Source organism: Pleurodeles waltl, chromosome 12 (genome assembly GCF_031143425.1).
Source record: "Pleurodeles waltl isolate 20211129_DDA chromosome 12, aPleWal1.hap1.20221129, whole genome shotgun sequence".
NCBI classification, from domain to species: Eukaryota; Metazoa; Chordata; class Amphibia; order Caudata; family Salamandridae; genus Pleurodeles; species Pleurodeles waltl.
In genome coordinates, this window is record NC_090451.1 from 148,644,311 (window position 1) to 148,658,332 (window position 14,022).

General features: G+C 50.3%; 1 protein-coding gene across 8 annotated transcripts in view; it reads left to right on the plus strand.

The window, feature by feature from the left end:
- The window catches only part of LOC138267622 (P2Y purinoceptor 4-like), a 178,489-nt gene extending 166,792 nt beyond the window's left edge, over nt 1–11,697 (plus strand). For 4 of the 8 annotated variants that reach the window (XM_069216706.1, XM_069216707.1, XM_069216705.1 and 1 more), the window contains exon 9: nt 8,923–9,057. Coding sequence is in view for 3 of the 8 variants with exons in the window: in XM_069216703.1 (XP_069072804.1) it covers nt 8,980–10,017 (1,038 nt within the window). In the remaining 5 variants the exon portion in view is untranslated. Of the gene's footprint in view, nt 1–8,922 lie in introns of all 8 variants that reach the window. The other 4 variants (XM_069216704.1, XM_069216703.1, XM_069216702.1 and 1 more) reach the window with 2 other exon arrangements.
- Nucleotides 11,698–14,022: the final 2,325 nt, after the last annotated feature.

Sequence of the window (14,022 nt, forward strand, 5' to 3'; positions counted from 1 at the left end):
AGAGAGATGAAGGAAAGATGGCAGGAGATAGATGGTGTTGGGAGATGGCAGGAGAGGGATGGTGTGGGGAGATGGCAGGAGAAAGGTGGTGAGGGGAGATGGCAGGAGAGAGGTGGTGATGGGAGATGGCAGGAGAGAGGTGGTGAGGGGAGATGGTAGGAGAGAGGTAGTGAGGGGAGATGGCAGGCGAGAGATGAAGGAAAGATGGCAGGAGAGAGATGGTGTGGGGAGATGGCAGGAGAAAGGTGGTGAGGGGAGATGGCAGGAGAGAGATGGTGTGGGGAGATGGCAGGAGATAGGTGGTGTGGGGAGAGAGATGGTGTGGGGAGATGGCAGGAGAGAGATGGTGAGGGGAGATGGCAGGAGAGAGATGGTGTGGGGAGATGGCAGGAGAGAGGTGGTGTGGGGAGATGGCAGGAGATAGGTGGTGAGGGGAGATGGCAGGAGAAAGGTGGTGAGGGGAGATGGCAGGAGAAAGGTGGTGAGGTGAGATGGCAGGAGAGAGATGGTGTGGGGAGATGGCAGGAGAGAGGTGGTGTGGGGAGATGGCAGGAGATAGGTGGTGAGGGGAGATGGCAGGATAAAGGTGGTGAGGGGAGATGGCAGGAGAGAGATGGTGAGGTGAGATGGCAGGAGAGAGATGGTGTGGGGAGATGGCAGGAGATAGGTGGTGAGGGGAGATGGCAGGAGAGAGGTGGTGAGGTGAGATGGCAGGAGAGAGATGGTGTGGGGAGATGGCAGGAGAGAGGTGGTGAGGGGAGATGGCAGGAGAGAGGTGGTGAGGGGAGATGGCAGGAGAGAGGTGGTGAGGGGAGATGGCAGGAGAGAGGTAGTGAGGGGAGATGGCAGGCGAGAGATGAAGGAAAGATGGCAGGAGAGAGATGGTGTGGGGAGATGGCAGGAGAGAGATGGTGTGGGGAGATGGCAGGAGAAAGGTGGTGAGGGGAGATGGCAGGAGAGAGATGGTGTGGGGAGATGGCAGGAGATAGGTGGTGTGGGGAGAGAGATGGTGTGGGGAGATGGCAGGAGAGAGATGGTGAGGGGAGATGGCAGGAGAGAGATGGTGTGGGGAGATGGCAGGAGAGAGGTGGTGTGGGGAGATGGCAGGAGATAGGTGGTGAGGGGAGATGGCAGGAGAAAGGTGGTGAGGGGAGATGGCAGGAGAAAGGTGGTGAGGTGAGATGGCAGGAGAGAGATGGTGTGGGGAGATGGCAGGAGAGAGGTGGTGTGGGGAGATGGCAGGAGATAGGTGGTGAGGGGAGATGGCAGGAGAAAGGTGGTGAGGGGAGATGGCAGGAGAGAGATGGTGAGGTGAGATGGCAGGAGAGAGATGGTGTGGGGAGATGGCAGGAGATAGGTGGTGAGGGGAGATGGCAGGAGAGAGGTGGTGAGGGGAGATGGCAGGAGAAAGGTGGTGAGGGGAGATGGCAGGAGAGAGATGGTGTAGGGAGATGGCAGGAGATAGGTGCTGTGGGGAGAGAGATGGTGTGGGGAGATGGCAGGATGAAGATGCTGAAAAGAGGAGGCCACGGCCGAGTTCGAGTAGATTGTGGGAGGGGAGTGTGAGGAGAGAGAGAAGGGAGAGATGGCATGTGGTGCGCTGAAGGCTGGAGAGGGCAGCACAGAGATAGCAGAAGGGAAGGGTGAAGTCTTAGAAGAGATGAGAAGAGATCAGACATGTTAGGGATTGTACTAAAGTCCGAGTGCTTACTTGCAATGACTACTGATTTCGGAACAGCATGTATGATGATCAGGGGCGTAACTTCCGGCGGGGGGACCCCCCCCCCCCCCAAATAAATGCATTTTCTGGTAATTAGTTGGTTACAGGTGCTTTTAGGGGTCCCTGTGGAATTTCATTAGGAATTTTACAAACACAGAAACAAAAAAACACACACACACTGTCTCCCGCTCTGCTTCAGTCTTCAAAAATGTAGCTTACTTTACTAAATGTTCTGTTCTCTCTCACTTCCTACCCCCGACCAATCCGCATCCGTCTCTCTTTCACCGCCCCTTTAGCATCCCTTCCCTCATGCATCCTGCATGGGCTATAATGTAATTTAACATGATGGGCCTGATTACAACTTTGCCGGCGGGGGTTAATCCGTCCCAAATGTGACGGATATCCCACCCACCCTATTACGAGTTCCATAGGATATAATGGACTCGTAACACAGTGGGCGGGATATCAGTCACATTTGGGATGGATTAACCCCCTCCGCCAAAGTAGTAATCAGGCCCTACATGCCATCACGATTGTTGACCAATCTGAAGCTCAACATCCCTCCCCCCCACCACAATCTTACTGACCATGCTACGCCCCTGATGATGATGAGGAGTAGTGAACAAAAGAATATCGCAAACAAGGCATCCTTCCTTCCACTGTCTCAGTTGTGTTTGAGCTCTTTCTTTATTGCTGCAGTCAGAAGCCCTTTCCTCAGTCCATCGATTCGAGAACTTCGGACTATCAAAGCAACATTCTCAGCTCTTTCAATGCCTGGATGTAGAGCTGGTCAGTTAACTTTTGCAAATTGCCGAGCTCCGCAATATACAGGCGGGCGACGATCTGATTAACTTTCGATCCAGCTGACCTAGAAAAAATATTTGTTTGTAACAACCATAATTGTGCAGACGACCACGGATTATTTGGCGAATGTATGAACAGCCACGGCCTCAGAATTGCATTTTCCAATAACCAGAGACATTTTAAGGTATGGGCGAAGCTAGCCATTGCCCAGGGACACCAGTATGGGCTTCCCGGGAAAATGTTTCTCTCAGTCACCCCTCTTTCTCAATCTGAACCTCTTTTCCTCTCTATTTCAGAGTCTGCCTCTCTCTTTACCTAGTGTCTTATGAGGCTTTTTAGACCCCCCCCAACGAAGACAAACGTTTATATGTCCCTGTTTCAGAAAGTGTAATGTATAAGTTAATATTGTTTGGCATCAAGGGGGCTTGAATTAGCAGAAAATGGCTAAATAATTCATACCTGTTATGAGCATGAGACCTCAAAAAAGGTCTTGTCCAGGACCCCATGAATCCCTCAGATGACCCTGGCTATAGCCCTGGCTTTACTGAAAGGGGGGGGGTCACACACAAGGGATGAACACAAGCCATGTTCTCAGGATAGCCGATGACTATGTCAATGGTCGTTGCTTAGATCACATGTATGTAAATGGATCCCATGCGGACGTCTGGATAATCTGGCTCAGATCCAGTTCTTGTGACCAACGGTGAATCCCCAAGCTTTCGTGTGAGGTCCCAGACTGTGAAGACGTTCTGATCGGAGAGATAGGTCTGCTGACAGGTGCCTGGGCTACTGGGATCTGTGTAAACCCGATGGACGGCTCAGCTCCCTGAGCCTGAAGAATGGGTGTGAGGGAAACCTAAATCCTATCAGGCCACAGCCCGTAAGTGAACATTTTGCTGCATACATCTGCAGGGAGTGCAGACTGAACAAAAGCCGTGCCTGAGCCTTTAAATTGTGTGTCTAACCTGGGGATAGTTCTGCTGTATCAGGCTAGGCTAAACAGCTGTACGAATCACTGCAGCAAATCCAGCTGGATCAGTTCTGTATCTAATAATTTCTGATGTGAAACCCTCTCTAGACTTTTTTTTCCAGCAATAGCCATTTTTTCAGTTTAAAGTTCTTGCTGTGGTTTCACAAGTAGCAGCCACTCCCCTATTTCTTGCCCTGTGTACTCATTCTGCAGTGTAATTCATCTGAATAGTGTTCATGCTTCTAAAGATGTATTTGACTGCATTCCAACATGCCAACGTTCATCCTAGACATGCATTTTTTCCACTCTTTTCCCTCAGTGCCCACCTAATCCTCACCATCCCCTGCCTCTTAGTGCCAACTCTCGGCTTGTGGCATGATATGTGCAGCCAAACCTGTGTATTTAGCTTGTTTCTCTCTCAGTCACATGTTCAGCGCCTCTTGTCTCAGGGTCGCCGCAGGGCCCCTACATATGTATAGACTCTCCGATATTCCATGATGTCCATTATCTCTACGTGTCCCAATGAATTCTGTATAGCACTCCTGTGCCCCTTCTCCGCCACCATCTTCTTCGTAATGGACACTATCTGGTGGGTGGTTATCTGTCCCCTCGCCAACTTTAGCCTGCAGGCAGTGTTGGGTTTATTCAGGCTCTGCTCGGACCCACATTCAAATATGGGGCACATAAAACCCTCCTTGGTTGAGCAGCTTTCCTCTAGGCAACCATGTAGTGGAGGTGAGGTTTTTGAGGTGCCTGGCGTGTCCCGTCTCAGTTTGTCAGCCACTGACTCAAGGTTCCACCTCCTGTGTCTAGTTACCAACTCAAGGTCCTGACTCCTCAGATGTCCGCTCAAGGTCCCAGCACCTGTTCCCAGATGTGATTTGCAGTCCCGCCTCTGGCAACAGCCTCGGCAACAGTATCCCAATAGTGTAAGGTCTCACCTCCTCCTCTACAGCCAGCTGAAAGGTCTATGTATTCTCCTCAGCTTCCGACTCAGTGTCACACCCTTTCCCTGTAGCTGCTGGCTTAGCCCTGTCTCAATTCTTCAACCCCATGTACTTGCTCCCTCCTTTTGTTAAGGATTCCACAACTTTTCTTCAGCCCTCCTCTCACAGTCTTACCATCTCCGTTATCCTCCAGCTCACATTCCTGCCTCCTCCCCTATCACGTCAGGGTTCCAGTACCTCTCACCGGCCACCAGCTGGTGGTCACATGACCTCTGCCAACACTTTGGCTTACAGGTTAACTGTCTCTGTCCATATTTCTGCTTAGGGCCCAATTATCCTTGATGCTTCTTGCTTCGTAGCATAACGGCTGCGTCCAAACACCCGCTCAGGCACCGACTGACTTCCCTCAGCCACCAGAGTATGGTCAGACCTCCTCTACCCATCTGCTCGCTGAAGTCTCCATCCTTACCCACCAGCTCAGGGTCATACTTTCTCTATCCAGGTACTGGACAATGGTCCCTTACTCAGCCACTACAGGGTCATACCATATCCACCCTGCTACTGGTTAACAGTTTCCATACCCTCTCATAAGCGTCATGCCTCCTCAGCCCATCTGCTGGCCGAGGGACCAACACTTGGGCACCTGAGTTCCATATCATCTGCAGACTGTTGCTGGCTGAGTGTCCATCCTCCTCAGTCACTAGACCAGAGCCACAGCTTACTTACCCAGCTACTGACTGTCAATCACCAACGCAGTCATTCCATCTCTACTTAGCTACTGGCTGAGGGTCCAATCCCTCTCCTCAGACACCAGCTGAGGATCATGTCTTCTCTACCCAACTACTGAATGAGGGTCCTATCCCCTGTCATTAGTCACCAGTTTTTAGTTAAGCCCTTTCTACCCAACTACTAAATGAGGGTCCTATCCCCTGTCATTAGTCACCAGTTTATAGTTAAGCCCTTTCTACCCAGCGACTGGATGAGAGTCCCATGCACTGTCCTCATTCTACAGCTCAGGGGTTCTATCTGCAGCCACCAATGAATCATTCCATCTTCACCAAGCTGCTGACTGAGGGTCCCATCCCCCTCCTCACTCACCGGCTCAAGGTCACACATTCTCTACCCAGCTGCTGGCTGAGGGTCCCATCCCCCTCCTCACTCACCAGCTCAAGGTCACTCATTCTCCACCCAGCTGCTGGCTGAGGGTCCCATCCCCCTCCTCACTCACCAGCTCAAGGTCACTCATTCTCCACCCAGCTGCTGTCTGAGGGTCCCATCCCCCTCCTCACTCACCAGCTCAAGGTCACTCATTCTCCACCCAGCTGCTGGCTGAGGGTCCCATCCCCCTCCTCACTCACCAGCTCAAGGTCACACATTCTCCACCCCGCTGCTGGCTGAGGGTCCCACCCCCCTCCTCACTCACCAGCTCAAGGTCACTCATTCTCCACCCAGCTGCTGACTGAGGGTCCCATCCCCCTCCTCACTCACCAGCTCAAGGTCACACATTCTCTACCCAGCTGCTGGCTGAGGGTCCCATCCCCCTCCTCACTCACCAGCTCAAGGTCACTCATTCTCCACCCAGCTGCTGACTGAAGGTACCATCCCCCTCCTCACTCACCAGCTCAAGGTCACTCATTCTCTACACAGCTGCTGACTGAAGGTACCATCCCCTCTCCTCCGTCAGCAGCTCAGGGTTCCATCCTTAGCCATCAGTGAATTATTTCTTTTTCACCCAGCTACTGGCTGAAGGTCTCATCCCCTCTCCTTACTCGCCAGCTCAAGGTGACTCCTTCCCTACCCAGCTGCAGGCTGAAGGCTCCCATGCCCCTTTCTCAGGAGTCAAATCTTCTCTGCATACCCAGTGGCTGAGAGACCCACCCTGGCCAGCAAGAATTATTTGACCTGTCTTTTACTCAACGGTGAGTTCCTGGAAAGTCTAACATCCATCCCCCAGGACTATACCGTAGCAGCTGGTGTGGACCGGGGGGAAGCAGATTTCTCTCCTCCTGGGAACTGCTGCGGGAAACATAAAGCACGTCGGTGGTTGCTGCTCTTGCCAAAAGCCTCCTGGTCTTCACATTGAAGCATTTATTATGAGTTAAAGATTATAACTGTGACCTGAGGTCCCCACAAATAGCATTCTGCACGGGTGGTTGTGCGAGTGCCTGAGAACCAGGTTTCACTGTGGCTTCTGCAGAGACAAACGGAGCTCCCTCTCATTGCTGATGTTAGGGGCTGAAAACACTTGAACATGAACAGCCAAGACCTCTTGATATTTAATATTAAGAGGAGAATCTCTGAAATGAATCCACAGGAGTCAAAAGTGAACAATCATGCTCTTCACGAGTATGGTCTTTGTTAAGGCACATGTTCCAGATGCTAACCCTCCTCAACCACACACTTCTAGTCTCAGGTCTGAAAGCTGGGACAATAGACCACTAACTTGGGCAGAGCTGTGAGAACACATAAGAGGTCGTTGAGTTGTTGAGTGGGGAGACTATGTACCCGAAGTGGGATTGCTTCTGTTGGCGCAGGCACTTTGTTATGTTATGTTATATTACTAGCATCTGTATAACACACATACACCAGGTCGGTTTCTTGTCGCTGGGTATCAGAAGCAAACACACTGTTCACAGCAATTATTCATAGGCTTGTCTGAAGGACCTAGTCTTCAGGAGTTGCCTGAATCTCACATAGCTGTGGGTGGATCCAGTTTCAGGAGGGAGGGAGTTCCAGATGCAGGGTGCGAGAACAGAGAATCTGGAACCCCCAGTCTCTTTTTTTCATGTGGGGATTGTAAGGAGATTCATGTGGGTAGACCTTAAGTTGTGGTTGGGGGTATATTTTTGTATTCTGGATGAGATAAAGGCTCTGCTTCTGCCGTAGAGAGACTTAAAAACAATGCAGCCGGCCTTGAAGACAGTTCGTTGTTTTACCAGTAACCAATGTAGCTTTCTCGCCGGGGGTAATGTGGCATTGTCTGGGCTATTGAAAGATTAGTCTAGCTGCCTGGTTTTGTGCCAGTTGAGGGGAGTCTATGACATGTAACTTCCAATGGAGATCCAGTCCCTGTTTCCTGTGGTCATCAAGGGGGCTTCTAAGAGACTGGGAAGTCTATTTATCTCTCTCTATCTCTACCACACCAGCAAATCTCAACATCTTGAGAGACTGTTCTACAGATCTCTCCTGGCCACCAACCAGAAAACTCACAAATGATCTCCTGCTTTCACCTGATATAGGTGAGCAACCTTATTCTTCTAGCATGTCCTACAACCTTAGATTAACAGGGTAGAGTGATCTTAATAGTAGTGTCCTAGTATAGACCCTTCCCAAAGTGACATTGAAAGGGATCACAGTGAAAAAAGCATGGCTTTCTGTAATCTCCTGACATTAACTAGATATCGACCAGAACAGACTATGCAAGAAAGAACAATTGAACATGCATGGCTGCAGATAGCTCATACGGATTGAAAAAACATATGTATATAAATATAAACCTTACGATAAAGCTCTAGCGTCATAGGAAGCTAAGTCTACGACCTCTTCAGTAATCTTCCAAAGTGTTCCTGCTGAAGTTCATGACAGAGAAAAAAACATAAAGGTAATTTCTGAAAGAGAGACAGTTTGTGATCTAGTTGCAAAAGTGAATACTGTCTTGTGGGCGCAACAAAAAAGTTTGTCATTTGACAGCTCTCTCAGATCACGACCGTTTTTATTTGGGTTTCACCGCTTATGTCTTGCTTTTGGCTGCAGAGATGTGTTTCTGGTACTAAATGTACTCCAGTGGGCCTGTCTCTGCAAAGAGGGTTTAAAAATACAGGTTACAAATTCTAGCTCCTATTTTTAATCTACCTTTACATGACGAAATGTGTATCACATTGTATAACGTACAGTCCTGGGCACAAGAAACAGTGTTGCTTTTGTTGAGGAGGTAGGCTGACTGGCGCAAGGGAACACTGGCCTATATGACTGACAGACTGGAACAAATCAATGCCCCCTCTCCTCTGCCAAAACCTGGTCTCCTCTCCAAGAAAAGCATGCTGCATTGTAGTTCAACTCTTCTCCCCTCCATCCTTTAGTATTTAGTGCTTCAGGTGACAAATCCATCACTGAATGCCTTATATCCTCCTATTGCTCCATCTCCTAGACATGACACCCCAAAGTATAGTTGCTGAAAGGATTAAACTGCGTATGTACATTTAGCCACTGGTCTTTTTGGATACCCGATTTTAATTGAGGAGTCTTAAGAGCGCTTTGATTTCTGTATCCCTTCTAGCCGCCTTCCCATACTTCCTCATTTCCCTGCAAGGCCAGCCATTTCTGGGGTGAAAGCTACCTCCTTAAAATCCGTGCAGAACTTTTTCCTGGGTAATTTCTAATATTGACAGGACATGCTGGGATGTTACCTTGAACCTGCTCTTGTGTAGTTTGTGTAAAACGATGGCTTCCACTTACTGTGCCATTCTGCTCTTGTCTTGCAGAAGTTACCCCTCATAGGCCTGTGATGTGTGAGCCAACCTAAGAGGCCTCCAGGTGACATGGCAGAGATAACTGGAGCACTCCGGGCCATCAGCACCCCCGGGAATTCCAGCACCACCCTCATGGCCCAGGGATCCTGCCACATCGACGAGTCGTACAAGTACATTTTCCTGCCCATGTGCTACCTGTTCACCTTGGTGCTGAGCTTGGGCCTGAACTCGATCATCTTATACCGCTCCCTGCGGAGGACGAAGCAGTGGAACTCTTCTCTTATATACATGTTCAATTTGGCGCTCACTGACTTCATGTACGGGCTGTCGCTGCCCTTCCTCATAGCCAGCTACATCAAAAGGGACCAATGGATATTTGGGGACTTTATGTGCCGGCTAGTCCGCTTCCTCTTCTACTTCAACCTGTACTGCAGTATCTTCTTCCTCACCTGCATCAGCTTCCACCGCTACCTGGGCATCTGCCACCCTATGAAGACCATCACCATGGAGACCAAGAAGACCGTGCGTGCTGTCTGCGTGCTGGTCTGGGCCGTTGTTTTTGCCCTCACCAGCCCCATCTTCCGCTTCGCCAAGACTGAGTTCTCCAAGAACATCACCAGCTGCTGGGATGATGCCCTGGACAGTGACCTCTTGCACTATGTGCCCTATGGCATCTTTCTGCACATAGTCGGCTTCTTTGTGCCTTTCTGCATCATTGCCTGGTGCTACTCCCGCGTGGCCAGGACCATCTTCCGCACCTTGCGCAGCCCGCAGTTCCAGTCTCCGGCCCCTGCCTTGAATAAGAGGCGCAAGTCCATCAAGACTATCATGACAATCACGCTGCTCTTTGCCCTCTGCTTTCTGCCTTTCCACATCACCCGCACGCTCTTCTTGGCGCTCAGGGCCAGCCGGATGGTGGACTGCCAGACCATGAGCGTGGTGTCCATCTGCTACAAGGTCACCAGGCCTCTTGCCAGCTTCAATGCATGGCTTAACGCTTTACTCTACTTCCTAACCAAAGACAAATGGGGTCAGAACTGCCTAAAGCCCTGCAAGCCAGAAAATGAGTCCAAGTCTTCAGGCAACATCTTCAAGCCGCTGCCGTGAGCGGCCATTGTGGTGGATGTCCTCTTGGTGGTGCGTGCACAAGCTGCCCACACTGGAGCAGGTCTGATGGACATCACCTCCGCTCCTTGATGCCTACAAAGAATGGTGTACAATCTCTCACAGTCACTTTTATAAAGTGGTAGTCCCTTGCCATCACCACTTAGGACTGTGAGGGCAACCATTGACTCTTGTCAGTATGCCAGCCTGAGAAGGGGGGTACTGCGTCTCCGATCTTGAAATTAAAGCTGTGGTCTTTACAGGATCGTGCATATAGACCTCGGTTGCTAGTGGACACTCTGTACGTGTTGTGGTCCCTCATGAGACTTCATGGGAGCTACAGTCTCGTTTGTCTCACGTAGGCGCTACTCATGGTCTGCAATCTCTATCGACTCTTCCCAGAGTTAGCGCCCTCTACTGACTGTACACACGAGCTGCATTCTCTACCAACTCAGCACAGAGACGGGTGTCTTCTGAACTTATGACCATTCAGTGTGCCTTGCTGTTTCTTTTATTCTTAAGAAAAATGAATTGCAGTCTCTCCTACGACTGTCGCAGTGGTAGACTAAGGCTGTCTCTTTTAACATTCGTCTGTGCTGCTGTCTAAATAACTGCTGTCTGATGTGAATAGTGCACGTGGGCTGCTTTCTCTTTTTGGGTATGGCTGCTGTATCGCGAGTCCCGAGACAGGCAGTGACCTCTCCTGCCCCATCAGTCAGTTGGGGAGGGGCCTGAGGCTGCAGGTTTGCTCTGTTACCTTTGTTAGCACTTTCTCCCCTCCAGCCCCGTCCTCTTCCTCTCTAGCCTGGAGTTCTGCCCTTTCTCCTCTCCTCGCTCATCCTCTGCCCCTGCCCTCGCGCATCCCTGACCACCATTTTCGCTTCACCCTTTCACATTCTCTTCATCTTTCCACTCTCAACCTCCCTTTTTCCAGTTCTTCTCATCTTCCGTATCTTCTCTCCTTCTCTGGTGTCTTTTTCCTCCTTTCACTTCCCCTGTTATCTACCTTCACCTCCTCTCTCCCCGTTCTTTCTCCTCCCTTTTCTGTCTTTATTCGTCTCATTGGTTTTATTTTACTCGTTCGCCTGTTTTCTCTTTTCATCTTCTTTCTCCCCCATCTGTCTCTAACCTCCCCGTGTGCCCTCTGTGTCCTCTCTTCTCTGTTACTTCGACTTCACTTTCTTTTTTTTCAATCGCCCCATTACCTCTTCTTTTTCTCCTGTTCTTTAAATTCTTTCCTCCCGTCCATGGATCCTCCTCCCTTCCAACTGTCTTCTCTGTCTGCTTTTTATCCCCCTTTCTCCCTCCACCATCTTCTCCTCCTCGCTTCTCCTTTATTTCATCTCATCTCTCCTTATCTCACCCTCTCCTCCTGTCTCCCTTTCTTTTTCACTCTCCCTCCTTTAGCTTCCTGTCTTTCGCCCCTCCCCTATTAATTAACTTCTCCCGCTTTTCTCACTTTGCCCCTCCTTTTCCCCCTCTCTTCCTCCCCTCACTTCCTAAGCTCTCTTGTTCCTTCTCCCTCCTTCCCGTTATTTTTCTCTTGACTTTTATTTCTTTCCCCGACCTTCTCCTCAACTTTCCTTGGTTTCATGTTCTCCCCACGTGCACTTCTATGAATGAGCTCGGGTGGTGCTGCCACAGCAGGATGTTTGGTGATAAACGTGGTATTTGGATCCTGAATGGCCTTGTCTTTTATTTCCCTGTTCACGGAATCATAGAGGGGCGCCTCAGCAAGAGGCCGTCATGGGCTACATTGAAGGGAGCGCACAGGCCCAGGTTTGCAGCAACATTTCCCACTGCACAGCTCGCACTGGTACTGGTTCAGTTACGCACAGACGTTTCTAGATTACACAGATTTCAAAGCTACATTTAGAGCCACCAGCCAGTGAAAAGTGTGTATTTAGCAATGGCCATTTCCGTCTCATTGTGTGCACTTGGCAGGCGGTGCAAAGATGTGTGCAAAGTGAACTGGTGCATTTCCGGAACGAGCCCCAGGTCCGTTGGCTCTGCCTGTTTTCCTGTCCATTTCAGATTCCAAACAGCCCAACTACTCTATGGATCTGTCCAACCCTGACTGGTCTTTGTGTATCCAAGTAGTGACTGTGCCCTTCCAGAAGCTTCCAAGAGTGGGCCTGCTCCTCCAGGATGACCCTTCACCCGTTGCACTCCTCATTTCTCAACTGCGGCTGAGAGTGCAGCATTGATGCTGCGGACGGGTACCCCCTGCCCGGGTAAAAGGACATGCGGAGCACATCTCGGGCCCACCCAAGGTCGCTACCGATTCTATAAATTATTTGTCTAATTAAAGAGAACCTCACAACTCTTTTAGACTAATGAGATGTCCCTCAGACCAGATAGAGGGAATGTAGTTTGGGGCGGGTGGTGGGTGTTGTGGCGGGAATTGGTGGACACACGGTTCTACTGTTACCGATCACAGACCTGCAGTGGACTGAATCGTGGTGGTAGCCAAGGGGACACAAGGTCTTTTATTTTTTCTTTAAGTATAAGGCAGATGTTGTATCCAAAGCCATGGATTTCCTGGCATGACCAGGGCCCCTCATCTAGGGGTGGGAGAAGAATTCCGCTCCACCTGTGGAGTTGGCAGAGTTTTGGCCACTTCGCGCTCCACCCGGAGCACAGAGTTCCGATAAACTCCATGAAGTGACGCAAAGCGTAGTTTTTACTCTAATGCGGTTTGTCAACGTTAAGTTGGCGAGCAAGAGAAATCGCCATGTTGGCAAGCGTGAGCGAGGTTTCTAAATGCGGGAGGTCATGCAGGTCATGCCCGCCCATTGTGAGAAGGCTGCCGCTCGCGATGAGGAAGCTGTCGCTCGAGTAGAAAATCTACTCGAGCAGCAGAAAGAAGCTAGCGCCCTCTGGCACGCCACATGATGTCTTTTGTGCTGATTTTACAGCTCAGGAGAAACTCCTGGTGCTGAAAATCAGCGTGAACAGCACCACTTACCCAAACTCCACAGCTCGTGGAACCCTGCATAGCGCAGCAGAGTTTTTTCAGCCGTCTGCGGAGTTCCATGTGGCAGAACTCCACAAACTTCGCCCAGGCCAGATCCCTATGAGACATCCCTGAAGTAAATACAGGAACAGAAGTTACAAGATACAGCTGCAGACGCCTTTCTCCACTCCTTGGAAAGCAGGCAGAAATAAGTCAGAGTGGTAGCAGGCATGGAAACATTCTGTTCTCTCTCCTTGGGGTGGGTTGATGAAGATATTTTAGAATTTAAACCAGTGTGTTATTGACTAGTTCATGGACAGCCTTCACTAGGGCTAGTACATACACAGCCTCCACAGGGACTAGTACAGGTACATCCTCCACTATGGCTAGTACAGGCACATCTTCCACTAGGACTAGTACAGGCACAGCCGCCACTATGGCTAGTACAGGCACATCTTCCACTAGGACTAGTACAGGCACAGCCGCCACTAGGGCTAGTATGTGCACATCCTCCACAAGGCTAGTAGTACATGTACAGCCTACACTAGGGCTGGTACATTCACAGTCTCCACAGGGAGTGGTAGATGCACAGCATCCACAGGCACTAGGATGTGCACAGCCTCCAATATGTGCACAGCCTCCATAGGGCTAGTACATACATAGCCTCCACAAGCACTAGTATGTGCACAGCCTCCACAGGGACTAGTACGTGCCCCGCCTCCACTAGGGTTAATGTGTGCACAGCATCCATTAGTGTTATTATGTGCACAGCCTCCACTTAGACTAGTACATGCACAGCCTTCACTAGGGCTGGTACGTGCACAGCTTCCACTAGAGCTAGTACGTGGTAATAGATGTGCAGCATCCTAAAGGGCTGATACATGTGCAGCATCCTCAAGGGCTGAGATGTGCAGCAAACTCAAGGGCTGATACATGTGCAGCAAACTCAAGGGCAGAGATGTGCAGCAAGCTCAAGGGCTAGTAGATGCGCAGCATCCTCAAGAGCTGGTACATGTGCAGCAAACTCAAGGGCTGGTAGATGTGCAGCATCC